This window comes from Achroia grisella, unplaced genomic scaffold (assembly GCF_030625045.1).
Source record: "Achroia grisella isolate CSIRO2021 unplaced genomic scaffold, CSIRO_AGI_Agris_v1 utg515, whole genome shotgun sequence".
In the NCBI taxonomy this organism is placed as follows: Eukaryota; Metazoa; Arthropoda; class Insecta; order Lepidoptera; family Pyralidae; genus Achroia; species Achroia grisella.
This window is the reverse complement of record NW_026712908.1, coordinates 4,094,805-4,107,445: the sequence shown is the minus strand read 5'-3', so window position 1 is coordinate 4,107,445 and position 12,641 is coordinate 4,094,805. Positions and strand designations below refer to the sequence as shown.

Sequence of the window (12,641 nt, the reverse complement as noted above, 5' to 3'; positions counted from 1 at the left end):
ACTAAAGTTAGTAATTCGTTTTATAATAATTGCGTAAGGTTTTACAACAAACTACCAGAGTCTGTTCTAAATCTGCCTAAAAAAAGATTCAGATCGAATAACACACTTCTTTTGTAAAAAAAGCTTAATATAAAATTGAAGAGTTTATAAAAGAATAATAATGTTTTTGTAGAAAAAACTTAAAATTCATAATGCTGACAATATTATCTGATTACATTAAGGATGAGTGTGTAGCGGTTTCTATATGGATTATCGCATGCCTCTTACTTATTAAATTAATTAACAATAAAAATTCAAAAACGCAATACACAAGTTTCTTGCTCATTCTTCTTGTGATGAATCTGCGTTCAGAATGAGTGGTGGAATAAAAATATGACTATTCAAAAATGATGAGTTTGTTTGAATAAAGATTTTTCTTATTCTGTTTTTGTTACCTTTTTCGCACATAATAAATTCATGCAATATTGATCCAAAAACCTAAATAATATATTTGTCTATAATTTAAATGTATATATATAGGCTATATATACCTTTGTAACAATACCTAAGTTTCTTGGAATTTATTGTAATACGCACGCTAGAGCCACACGGCAATGAGTTAAATTATAGAAAAGCAAAATTCTGGGTAGGCTATTAGTGTATATAGTGGATGCTAGGTATTGCACGCGACTTTGCGTGCCTTCCTAACAAGCAAGCGATCTGGGTAAAGATATAACCTACACTGACTGTAGCACGCAGGTTGGCCTGCAGATTTCGAAAGGCATCCTAATTTCTACAGTGTGATTCTAATGTGGTATACACATGCTGTTCTTACGATTTATTTTTATTGTCTATGCGTACGAGAATCATTGTAGTAACATTTCACCTACTGCTTACCTCCTTTATTTTTTATCCGACTTTAAAAAAGAGGATTCGTGTATATTATTCTGTTTATTATGCTATATTTGGGGTTGTATTTCACTTTCTTACTTTACGTTTATCTTATTTAGATTTTTTTTTGTAGAAGAATATTCTTACTAATAATTTTAAATGTGAAATTTGGAAACTTGGAACTTTGGAAAATGTAAAACTCTTTGGACCTTAGCTAAACTATCCTCATAGTGAAATCTGACATAGGTATGCATATCGCATTTAGAACGAAATTATTTGACAAATATATATTACTTGCAAATTTTTTAGGCCGATATAGTATGCAATTGAAGGTAAAAACTAGTTTAAACCAGCTGGATTCAAATAATGTACTAACAAAATAAAAACTTACTATATTCGAAGTCGGTTAAGAATGATATCCATCACATTATCGACGACGGCGTGTAGTTACATCAATTTTACAATTACGATATTTCGAAGTTTATCGCAAATGAAAAAAAAACAATCGTTTCCCAGAAACAATTGCGTGTTTGAAACGTTACTAGTTTCATATTTTTTTATGTAAAAATATTGTTTGTAGCTAGTGATGATATAAATCGTGATATATAGTTGCATTGCAATATTTCTACATTCATTTATTCATTAAAACACAATAAAATACAGTAAGTATCAAATGTTTTTATAGCGACGTTAAATTATCCAGATATTATACTGGGTTACTGGTAACTCGACGTATTCCCGTCAGGACGAGATAGAGGAGCTCAAATGCAATAATTTTGACCCTATAAATGTATGGCCGAAAGTTAATCATTCAAATTATTATTTAAATATTTGTGGAACTAAAAAAAAATACCTATGATATAATTTTTTATGATAACTATGCAATAGAATTAGAGTTTCTAGTCAAGTTGTCATTTTGGACAGATTTCCGTAAATGACCAACATTGGCCGTCACAGTCTACGGTGCTAAAATCATCCCGTATTCATGTATCTACGTATCCATATCATAAGTAATGTTTTCAATTTAAATATCTCTATTAAAAACTATTTTTTACTACAGTAAATGGAGGCTGGAGCCCTTGGAGTCCCTGGACCCAATGCCGCTGCAACGGACGAGTCACTGAAGGACAGCGTCGTACACGCACATGTACAGAGCCCTACCCACTGAACGGCGGGGCGCAGTGTCAGGGACAATCTGTCCAACGGACGTCCAACTGCGTCGCTTGTCAGAATGGTAAACATATCTTTAATATCTGAGCTTTATATCTCCTTTAGAATTCATACTAGGTTTATTTTAATATATAATAATGATATGGTGCTTCCACCTCCCCTAACGATCTGGGGCACCAGTGGAGGATGATGTAATGAACATGAGGTCAGGTCAGTTAGCCCATTGTGAGTAATTCACCGGGAATTAATCACGATGGTTTCCAGAGGGAATCGCTTGGAGAGTAACCTCATATGGTATATTACTTGCAATGTGATAGTTCACGTTACTAACAATCTTTTCTCTTACACAGTTAGGTATATCGCGCTTCTCGCATTTTGTTTCATATACCGGCATATAAACTTTGCCACTTGAATATTAATTATAGTACTGATGTTTCATGGAGAAAGAATAACGGGTGTGCATTCTTGATTTTATTCTACTTTGATCCTTCGCGCCCGGATAGTACATCGATTGTCAATATACATTTTGCATTGTATGTTTTGTAATACCATTAGTAAATGTCTAAACAGCGATACTATGATAGAAATATTTATGAATGAAAATTACTTCAGTGATTAGATTAACTATAAAAAACTCACTGTTGTATATTATAAACTTCAAAAAATGTAATATACAACATATACATACGTCAAAATTATGGACACCTTCAGAACAGAACGCCTTATATTAAAAATAAAGATGTGTTTTTTTAATTAATTACTTTAATTATAAAATTAATATAAATGTTAAATTTTTCCTCGCTTGCCATGCAGAAGGATATATGGATAATACGCAGCAATTAATTGGTAAGTATTAGGATATGAAGCTCTCAAAAATGTCTTTAATTTTTTTTCTTTACAATGCAATGTATTTATCACCATAATTATCTTTTTAGCTTTGGACAAACCAAAATTTAAGTTGTGTAACGTAAAATATTTTTTTACAATTTACTCATGAATGGGTGTTGCTTGTAGGGGCTGATCTGCTCTGATAACTATGACAGATTTATTTTGTTACTGAGGTAAAATCGGCTTGACCGTCAAAACAAAATTATTTTTAAATCAATTTTTGATGTCAGTACCATATAAATACTTCCATATGCATTTAGTGAAAGCTGTTAACTTCAAATTACAAACAGACGCTTCAACTTTATTTATTTGTATAGATAAAAGTTGAGACGACACATTAAAATTCTCCTCACAAGCACAACCATCGCTTCATAGAAATAATAACCAATAAAACAAGAGAACTACCATCAAACCTAACCATTGTCACAGACGATCGTAAAGAATTGAAATTAATAACACAATAAAGGACACGTGCCTAAATCGTAACGATTCTAATGCTTTAGTATTTCCATAAGAACTATAAAAATGCCGCCGTTTAATTCTGTATGGACATAAAGCGAGTACAGCGTACACATCAAAGAGTTAAGTGTTTCATAGCGACAGTAATATAACAAGCAAGTGTTGGACAACTAAGTTTAGTGTCGCTCTGATGGCGCGCAGATGTTTGGGAAATATGTTGAGCGAACTTTGAAAGTTTAGCAGAAGTTCGCGTCTTTTGAAAACTGAGGCTGTGAAGTAGACATTTGCGACATCGTTGGTCTAGCGGTTGACGCACTCTGTTTAATAATTTCCGATGTTTATGGTTGAGTAAAATATTTTGAATTCATATCTGTAATTCTCGATTATATTGAATATGCAACAATAACTTTCTTTATAAAGAAGGTTGTTATAAAATTGAAGTCTATAAATGATAATGCCTTTGTAGAAAATAAACAATTTAAAATTCATAGAGCTGACAATACCATCTGATTGCACAAAGAATAAGTGCTTAGCGGTTATTATGTTGATTGTCCCATATCTACTTTTAAATGTATATTTGCTAATATCAACATTTATTTAAAAGAGCAATACGCAAGTTTATTGCTCATTCTATAGGACCCGAGTCACAAACGCTTTGAAGTTCGTGTTTTGACTCGATTACAGCTGTATCACCCTCAAGTTCATGCTACTATTGATCCGGATGTAGTCAACGATGTCCTATACCTTGGATTCCACACTATCCACGCTTTTCTGATTAGGTTGAACACAGAATCATCCATCTGAATTACGTGTATTTCAGTTATGCATTAGTTATAAACAACTTTATTTTCATTGCCCATTTAAAAAAAGTATGTAAGTACTTTTACATTTAATTTGTCGTTGCCAATAATCTTTGTTTTTTTCTGGCTTACTATATCATCTATCAACTAACAGATTAAATGCCTTGAAGTACTATTACGTACACATCCATTAAGAAAGTATTTCCTGAATTTTGTACAGAAATAGATAGAAAAAAATGCTTTTATATGTACAGTTGTGATAAATGACTAATTTATAATTTGACGCTTTTAAAATTGCTATATAAAGACCGCAGATCATTAATTATTTCTATCCTTTTCTACCTGTAATACCTGTAATTTTTCATACCTTTCAATTTCATGTACTTCAAATGAATTACCTGTCAAATGTAGTGTTCCAGTTTCACCGAGGTACACGTTCTTTAAAGTCGGCTGGATACCTGCTATGTCTACTTATTTCAGCCGCTAAGCATTTTGCTTTGTAAGCTGTATTTCGACTGTAGTGTTAGACACGGCAGGGAAATTACAAGATTTACCAATATTTTGTAATTCAGGGACAATTACAGGAATACCAATATTTTGTAAATAAACATTAATTTACTTAGTTTTACATTTATCATGAGTAAATGATTTTCGTAATGTTCTTCATGTATCTAGGCAATAGTTACACCATAATGCTCGTCAGCTATCAGCCATCAAATTACATAAAAAATAACAAATCCAGAACATTGTACTTATATATCTTTATACAGTTCTAATACTTTATTAACATAACAAACGGCATGTTACTGTCAAACTGTCCGCGTTATTTTTATGTTAATTTCGTTTTAGTCATGCACTGATGCCTCTACGGAATATCAGATAAAATTGTACCAAATAATAGATACTAGTCGGTATAATAATAATTATCTAAAAGATGATCTCATTTAGTTATTAATAACAAAACTTCTCGGCTTTGTCTACGTAAATGATGTTCTTAAGTACATCATAGAACTAATTTGTGTTATTCAAGGTTGATTAATTGAGATGGGATGTAATAGAATCGAAGAATAGAATTTATTGATTCGTACGCAAGAGTAATGATAGAAAAAAGGAAACAAGTAACAATTTACATGGATTGCAACACAGAGCCAATATCCACAACTCCGTATGATCCTGGAAACATGGTTTCCAGTGCTGATGCCCACAGCACAGACGCACACAAATTACAGTTTAAAATATTATAAATATCATTATTACATAGTATAAAACAAAGTCGCTGTCCCTGTCTGTCCGATCCTATATGCTTAAATCTTTAAAACTACTCAACTGATTTTGAAGCGGTTTTTTTAAATAGATAGAGTGGTTCTAGATGAAGGTTTATATGTAATACATGTACACCCGGGCGAAGCCGGGGCGAATAGCTAGTATAATAATAAAATGATAATTGTTGGATTATTAGAGATGGTTTTGAAGACGAGATAAAGATTCTCATTAAAATTACTTTATATTTTAATAAACGGACATACAGACAGACATTTTTGTATTTGTAATAGTAGTAATGCTAGTAGGATAGTGGGGTTTAAAATGCTTAAATATTTATTCACATATCTTCAGAGTTACCATTTCATTACTGAACAAATTAACTATATCAAACATGTACGACGAACGTGGCGTCTGTGTGTAGGCACATAATAATAAACTAGACCAACCGGGTAGACAATAAAATTCAATCAAGAGGTTGTTTTAAGTTTAAACTCGGATTGTTGGGCCAATTAGTAACACATGTCGGCTGCTTGCGGCGAACTTGCCAGTTCCTCTAGTGTTAATTATTTTTCTGTTTTAATGATGGACGTAAGCATAATGAAATTTTTAACTATGTTATAACTTGAAATAATATGTATAATGACGTTTCAAGACAATTCACACAGCGCCATTAGACCCAAGTTAAGAAAGAAAGAAAGAAAAAAGGTAGAGGCAGGTAAGGTAGCTAAAGCCTGTGTTATGGGTACTAGATAACTGATACTTTTTTTTCTAAAAATATATACACAGGAAACACCCAGATCGATACAAGCAATCATACTCATGAATACAAATCTTTGCGCTGCGCGAGGAATCGAACCCGCGACCATCGGAAGTAAGGCGGTGTGCTATACCGCTAGATCACCGAGGCCGTCATTAATGTATTTATTATCTGAATATATATATTTATCAAAATATCTTTATTCGAGTAGGTCTATTACAGACTCTTATGATATGTCAAATCTACCGTCGATACCGAGTGATTTCTACTTAAATATATTTTTGTGAATCATACAAACACACTGTCATACAACAACAATCATACTCATAAGTACATACAAATGTTTTACACGAAAATCAAACCCTTGACCACCGAAATAAAAATAAACCACTATTAAAATTCTAAAATTATTGGCAAATATTCTTTAAAATTATTAAAATATACATAACTTATATACACATGACCTTAGGGTCTTAGGGACTCTGAGGAATTGTTCGACATGATGCCGACAGCACCCTTTTACCACCGCACCGCTCGCCATCGACAGGGAATTCATCCCCACACGCTGGAACCTAAGTGGTCCCGATCAGTGCGGTTTCAGAGGAGCTTCCTCCCGCGTACACTTAGATTGTGGAATGAACTTCCTGCCGAGGTTTTGCCACGAGATTACAGCGTGGGGTTTTTCAAGAAGGGTATATTAAGGTTTCTTATGGGTCGGCACCGCGCACGTGATACCCCTGGTGTTTCAGGCGTTCAGAGGCTACGTTAACCATTTACCATCAGATGGGCCGTATGCCTGATTGCCACCATCGTAGTATAAAAAAAATTAGCCTTAAGAAGACTAATATGTATATAAGTTCTGTATAATGTCTAATACAAATAAGATATGCTTTGAGATAACGGAGAATCACTTAAATAGGCTGTCATCACCGTCAATGTGATATATGAAAATAATAATCTCGAATGAATATTTCTGTCACTTGACCTTTCGACCTGGCAATCTCCACCAAGGAGAGTAAAGGTGACTATAAATTCCTCCCACGCACTCCTAAGCAGATTTCCTTGCTAAAACAGCCTACGAACTCGTCTAACAGGATAAAATATTGTATTACTCTTGCAAAGAAGTGATATAATTTAATTATTTTTGACGCTACAATTAACTTGTGCTATAACTTTGTTTTAAAACAACAAACTCAAACGTTCATATTTTTCCGTTTTACCTTGAGGACAAAATAACGAAGACTTGTAATTATTTCTTCAGATTTTTGGTCAACCTGTCTTCAAGCTAGATCTCCTAAGAGGTAGACAGAAGAACCATTGACTTCTATCTTTATATTTATAAACTCATCAACGCTCTTAATGCATTTCATTTTTTTTCCAACACACTATTGTATAAAATTTTTTGAATTGAAAAAGAGAAAGATTTTATTATTTGGAAAATTCAACTAACCTCTAAAAGAAGATTTTCAATTCAAACAGAGAAAGGATAAAAATTATTTGAAACATACCAAGGACAATTAAAAAAGAAACATTTATAAACGAGGGACCATAACTTTTAATAATAATAATAATAATCTCAGGACAATGCACACAGCGCCATCTAGTCCCAAGTTAAGCTAGCTAAAGCTTGTGTTACGGGTACTAGATAACTGATACAAGTACATAGAATTTTATTTTTAAATACATACATATTATACATAGAAAACACCCAGACCGATACAAACAATCAGACTCATGAATATAAATATTTGTGCCGTGCGAGGAATCGAACCCGCGACCATCGGACGTAAAGCAGTGTGCTAGACCGCTAGACCACCGAGGTCGTATAACTAATATTATAAATATGAGACTGCGTGTATGTTGTTTTTACTGTCACGTCTTAACAGCTTAATTAAACATCTTGAAATTTAGCATATACATATAGATTGGTAGATAGAATATACTTTATTTGCAACGTACAGTAAAGAAGAAGCACAGATAATATAACAAAGGACACATGTATCAATACAATAAGGCGGCCTTATTGCTAAAAGCAATATATGTATATGTATGTATTTAAGACGATAGAGGTTGTAGACTACTTTATATCCCGGTCCATCCTGACAAACAGATGATGCAGCCAACATGAAATATATATTATATTTCAAGTTGGCTGCATCATCTGTTGAAAAAAATGAATTGATAAATAAAATAATTAAATATTTTTATTAAAAGTAGAATAATTCATTCAATTACAATAATACAATAAAAAATTATAACTGACAACACAATTATCAACTAAAGTCTTGTACCCCGCCCAAAGCTTCAGCACTGTCGCGTGAAATGGCTATAGAAATTCTTTTATTTATCTCTGGAGTTACCTCGTTATTAAAACTCATTAAAATTTTATAAGTATTTAATTAATACAGTTTACTAATTAATTGAATTACAATTTCATTACTTTCAAATTCATTACTTAATTTATTAAATTATTCGTATAGAGTTGTCTTGGGAAACGACACGGGCAGGTATTACACGTTTCGGTTTGAATTACCTAAAACATTCTGAAGCTCCAATATTAGCATAATGTTATTCACCCATTTCTTAATGTCTACATACGTACACGTATTGCGCGATATATTCCAGAAAATTCGGTTTGTCACTGTGACGTGACAGTGGGTTGCAATTACATGTAATTTATTTTCTTGTGCCCCATAAAGTTGTTTTTGAAATAAAGATATCTTCACATTGAAGATATTGTAATATTTAATCGGGATATTTACCGTAATTAGTTATGGGCTTCCGATATTTCGATATTGTTGCAAGTATCCTGTTACGGTGCCGATATTTCGATACTGTTGCAAGTAGGATACTATAGCTAGTGTATAATTAAAAACAGACATGAAAAATGTTTAAAACATCGTTGACAATATTCGTAGATATAATAAGTAGTTTTAAAAAATATCAGTTACATTAGCAACCGATAAGAGTTGCTAATGTTTTAATATTTTGATTAAATTTAGTTAACAATTAAATTTTTTTCTATGTGTCACTTTTTTAATTGTATAATTTCACATTGAAAATAGCATTAATTCCGTTAGAATAATAATTGTTTTAACTCGACAAATTTTTAAGTTTTATTAGAATTCAAATAGTGGTTTGAACTGAAATTATACGCAAAATATCCAACTTTAAGATATTTAAAAATTAAAAAAAAACATACCAATATTAGAAAGCAGTTAACAGATGTATATACACCTTTAGCCGCGTATATATATGAAAATCCTTTATAGCGTTGTTCCTTACTAACGAACCTCGACTGATTTATGTGTGCGCGCATTAATTAATAAGAAATGTTACACACTTTTGTAGTTTAATATGCGTATACTACACCCACACGTGGGCGGGGAGAGAAGGAGTTCTGATAGGGTGCATGTCATAAGCTATCGACGATACTTAAGCTTAAGATTGACGAGCTAGCAATATGAAATTAAACTTTACAATTTAAAAAAAATTTAAACACTACGCATTAAAAAGATAATTGGTTTGTAAATTACCTAAAAAAATAAGTACCTAAGTACATCATTTAACATAAAACATAATATTTTGTTTATCTTACAAATTTATGTATAGTTTTTCAGGACTTCATATTAGAAATTTTAAATAATATTTTATTTTTATGTAGGTCTATTATTCTTATAATATGTTACATTTAATCATATTAATTTCATTTTTTAAGTTTTCTATTTAAAATACAGCAATGTTAAGTGGTAATATTGGCAATAATGTACTTATTTTTTCAAGAAATTAGAAGTAATTTTTATTTCATACAATACAAATTAAATTTATAAAAAATGTAATTAAATAAATGAATCATCTAATTATAATACTTGTTATATTTTTATTTAGAAAACAAAAATGAATTATGTAATGAATAAACTGAAACTAATACGCTCGCATCTCTCATTTGACCCACCGCATATTCCATACCGACTCTCTATTACTTCTCTGTAAAAGAAAAAAAAACGTGTGATTTACGCCCGTCTCGCATGTAAGGGCAGTTACGGCCATCTCTCCGATGTATTTTAATTTCAATTTATAGGACGATACATTGAAGCTCGCCGACTGTTAGTGATTTGAGTTGTAAACTGTAGCTATCTTTAATTTAACTGTGAGAAACATGTTTGCATATATCTATATGTAATACTTAGTTACTCACGACTTCGCTCAATGACTATTCAAAAGTGCGTGTCTCTTCGGGTTACAGCCACAGATTAAATTATTTCCTTATGTCAAAAATACAAAAGCATATGTTGGTAGTCACTACATCTATACATAACTACATATTTAATTTTAAAATGAATCTAGCTTTTGCTCGCGGCTTCGCTCGCGTTATATTATTCCTTTAGGGGTGAAATTTATCAAAATCCTTTCTTAAGGGTTGCCTACATTATAGTAGCTTTATACATGCAAAGTCTCAGCCCGATCGGTTTAAAATTGACAAAGTTTCATACAAACTTTCATCCCATATTTTATCCCCTTGGCCCCCAAGGTAAATAATTAATCAAAATCCTTTCTTAACGGATACCTACGTCATAGCATCTACCTGCATGCCAAATTTCAGCCCGATCCGTCCAGTGGTTTGGCCTGTGCGTTGATAGATCACTATGTCAGTCACCTTTGAGTTATAATATTTAGATTGAGAAATTCAGCTCTTATTCTTTAATAAGAGCTGAATTTCTTATCAGTTCTTAGCTCGAAAGCACTCTGAAGTGACGATAGATTTGACATGTCATAAGTCATAGATATTTTATATTTTTATTTTGATTTAAGTATATTAACAATAGATCTGCATATATAAATATATTTAGATTTCATTTGTTTATTAGCTTTACTAATGATTCACCTTAGGTATTCAGCGTGGCAGTATGTATATGACAGTGCAGTCATACAACTATACACATGTATTAAATGTGAATATATATGAACGTTCCGAATTACTTTTATAATTATTAAAAAAAAAAACAAATAGACGAAAACTGCGACTTTTACTTTATTTTTTTTAATGAGAGAAATCTTACGCGTTCGACCACTATTGTACTTGTAAATTTTACACAATATATAAACGCGACTTTTATCAAAATTTTGATCTCTCGATATTTCGATACTGTTGCAAGTGTTAGGACACTTGTAACAGCCTCGAAATATCTTCCGATAGGTTCATTATAATCATTGTAAATATCCTAATTATATCTAATCGTGTGTAGTCTTTTAAATAATTACGACTGTCATCCTATAAGGGCTACCCCTTATAGGATTAGTGGAGAGGGATTGTCAAATTTAAGGATTGTGAATAAAATTAAATATAGTACATAATTTCTAATTGAAAAAAAATGCTAATGGTATGTATTTGTTTGCAGCACTGCCTGGACGTTGGGGCGCGTGGTCTGAATGGTCGGTGTGTGGAGCTGACTGCAGACAGAGTAGACGAAGATCTTGTACCGGAGACACTCCGTGTTCAGGACAACATGTGCAGCATGCAGACTGTGTAGGAGACTACTGTGGGGTTCACGGTGGTGAGTAAAAAAATATATAAATATTCTAACGTTTTTTTGCCTTAGTAGGTAGGTATATGGTGAATTTTATGGTGGATACTTTTGTCATTTAAATTACAGAAGTATTATGGGTACTATGGGGGTTAATTGATGACGTAATGTCCGTGATGCTGTTATGAATTACTATCAGGTTGGTTGTCAGTCTCTTTAACATTCTAATTACAGAAAAAAAAAATGACTCATTCTTTTATCTTGTGGCAAATTTATAGCCGAATACTGACTGTATTTAATTTGACGTACATTAAACAAAAGTCCCGGTAATAATTTATAGTATGAAAATTATATTAGAAATGAAAATAAAATTTAATATTAATTATGAATAGAAATATTAATAACACTAATATTTTTTGAGGATATATTGTTATATCAACTCCACATATCCGTTCGTGGCCCATATAATTTAATTGGGACGATATCTCATCTTTAATACCAACACGCTCCAAATAGACACACAATTAGAAATGTCAAAGTTTCATAGAAGTTTACGATTTCTTGTCACGTGGGAATTACAAATTATGAAACGATTCCTCTAGAGACATGTTAATTGAGCCAATTCTGTGAAAAGCACACGGCTTCGTTCCTCCAGATGCCACATTCACTAAAAATATACTTCCTTTTCCTCGCGCGCTCATAACTATGAAATGTTACATATACTGGGCGCTTTATAACAGGCTATCGGTTGTAACTACGACCTACCGTTTTATTGAGACATACACGCCCCCCCGCAACTCAAACAAATGTCGTGTACTTGAAAGTAAACCAAAGGTGAAGCACGGGTCTCGCATTGGCGGTCACGTTAAAAAGATTCGAGAGATACTAAAATCGGGCACCGTGACCATC

At 32.3% G+C, this 12,641-nt stretch overlaps 1 protein-coding gene across 3 annotated transcripts in view; it reads left to right on the top strand.

Annotated features, from left to right (window-relative positions):
- The window catches only part of LOC131846968 (netrin receptor UNC5C-like), a 152,648-nt gene that overhangs the window by 127,884 nt on the left and 12,123 nt on the right, over positions 1-12,641 (top strand). For all 3 annotated transcript variants that reach the window (XM_059196388.1, XM_059196389.1, XM_059196387.1), the window contains exons 6-7: positions 1,931-2,104; positions 11,607-11,762. In XM_059196388.1, the coding sequence (XP_059052371.1) occupies positions 1,931-2,104; positions 11,607-11,762 (330 nt within the window). The remainder of the gene's footprint in view (positions 1-1,930; positions 2,105-11,606; positions 11,763-12,641) is intronic.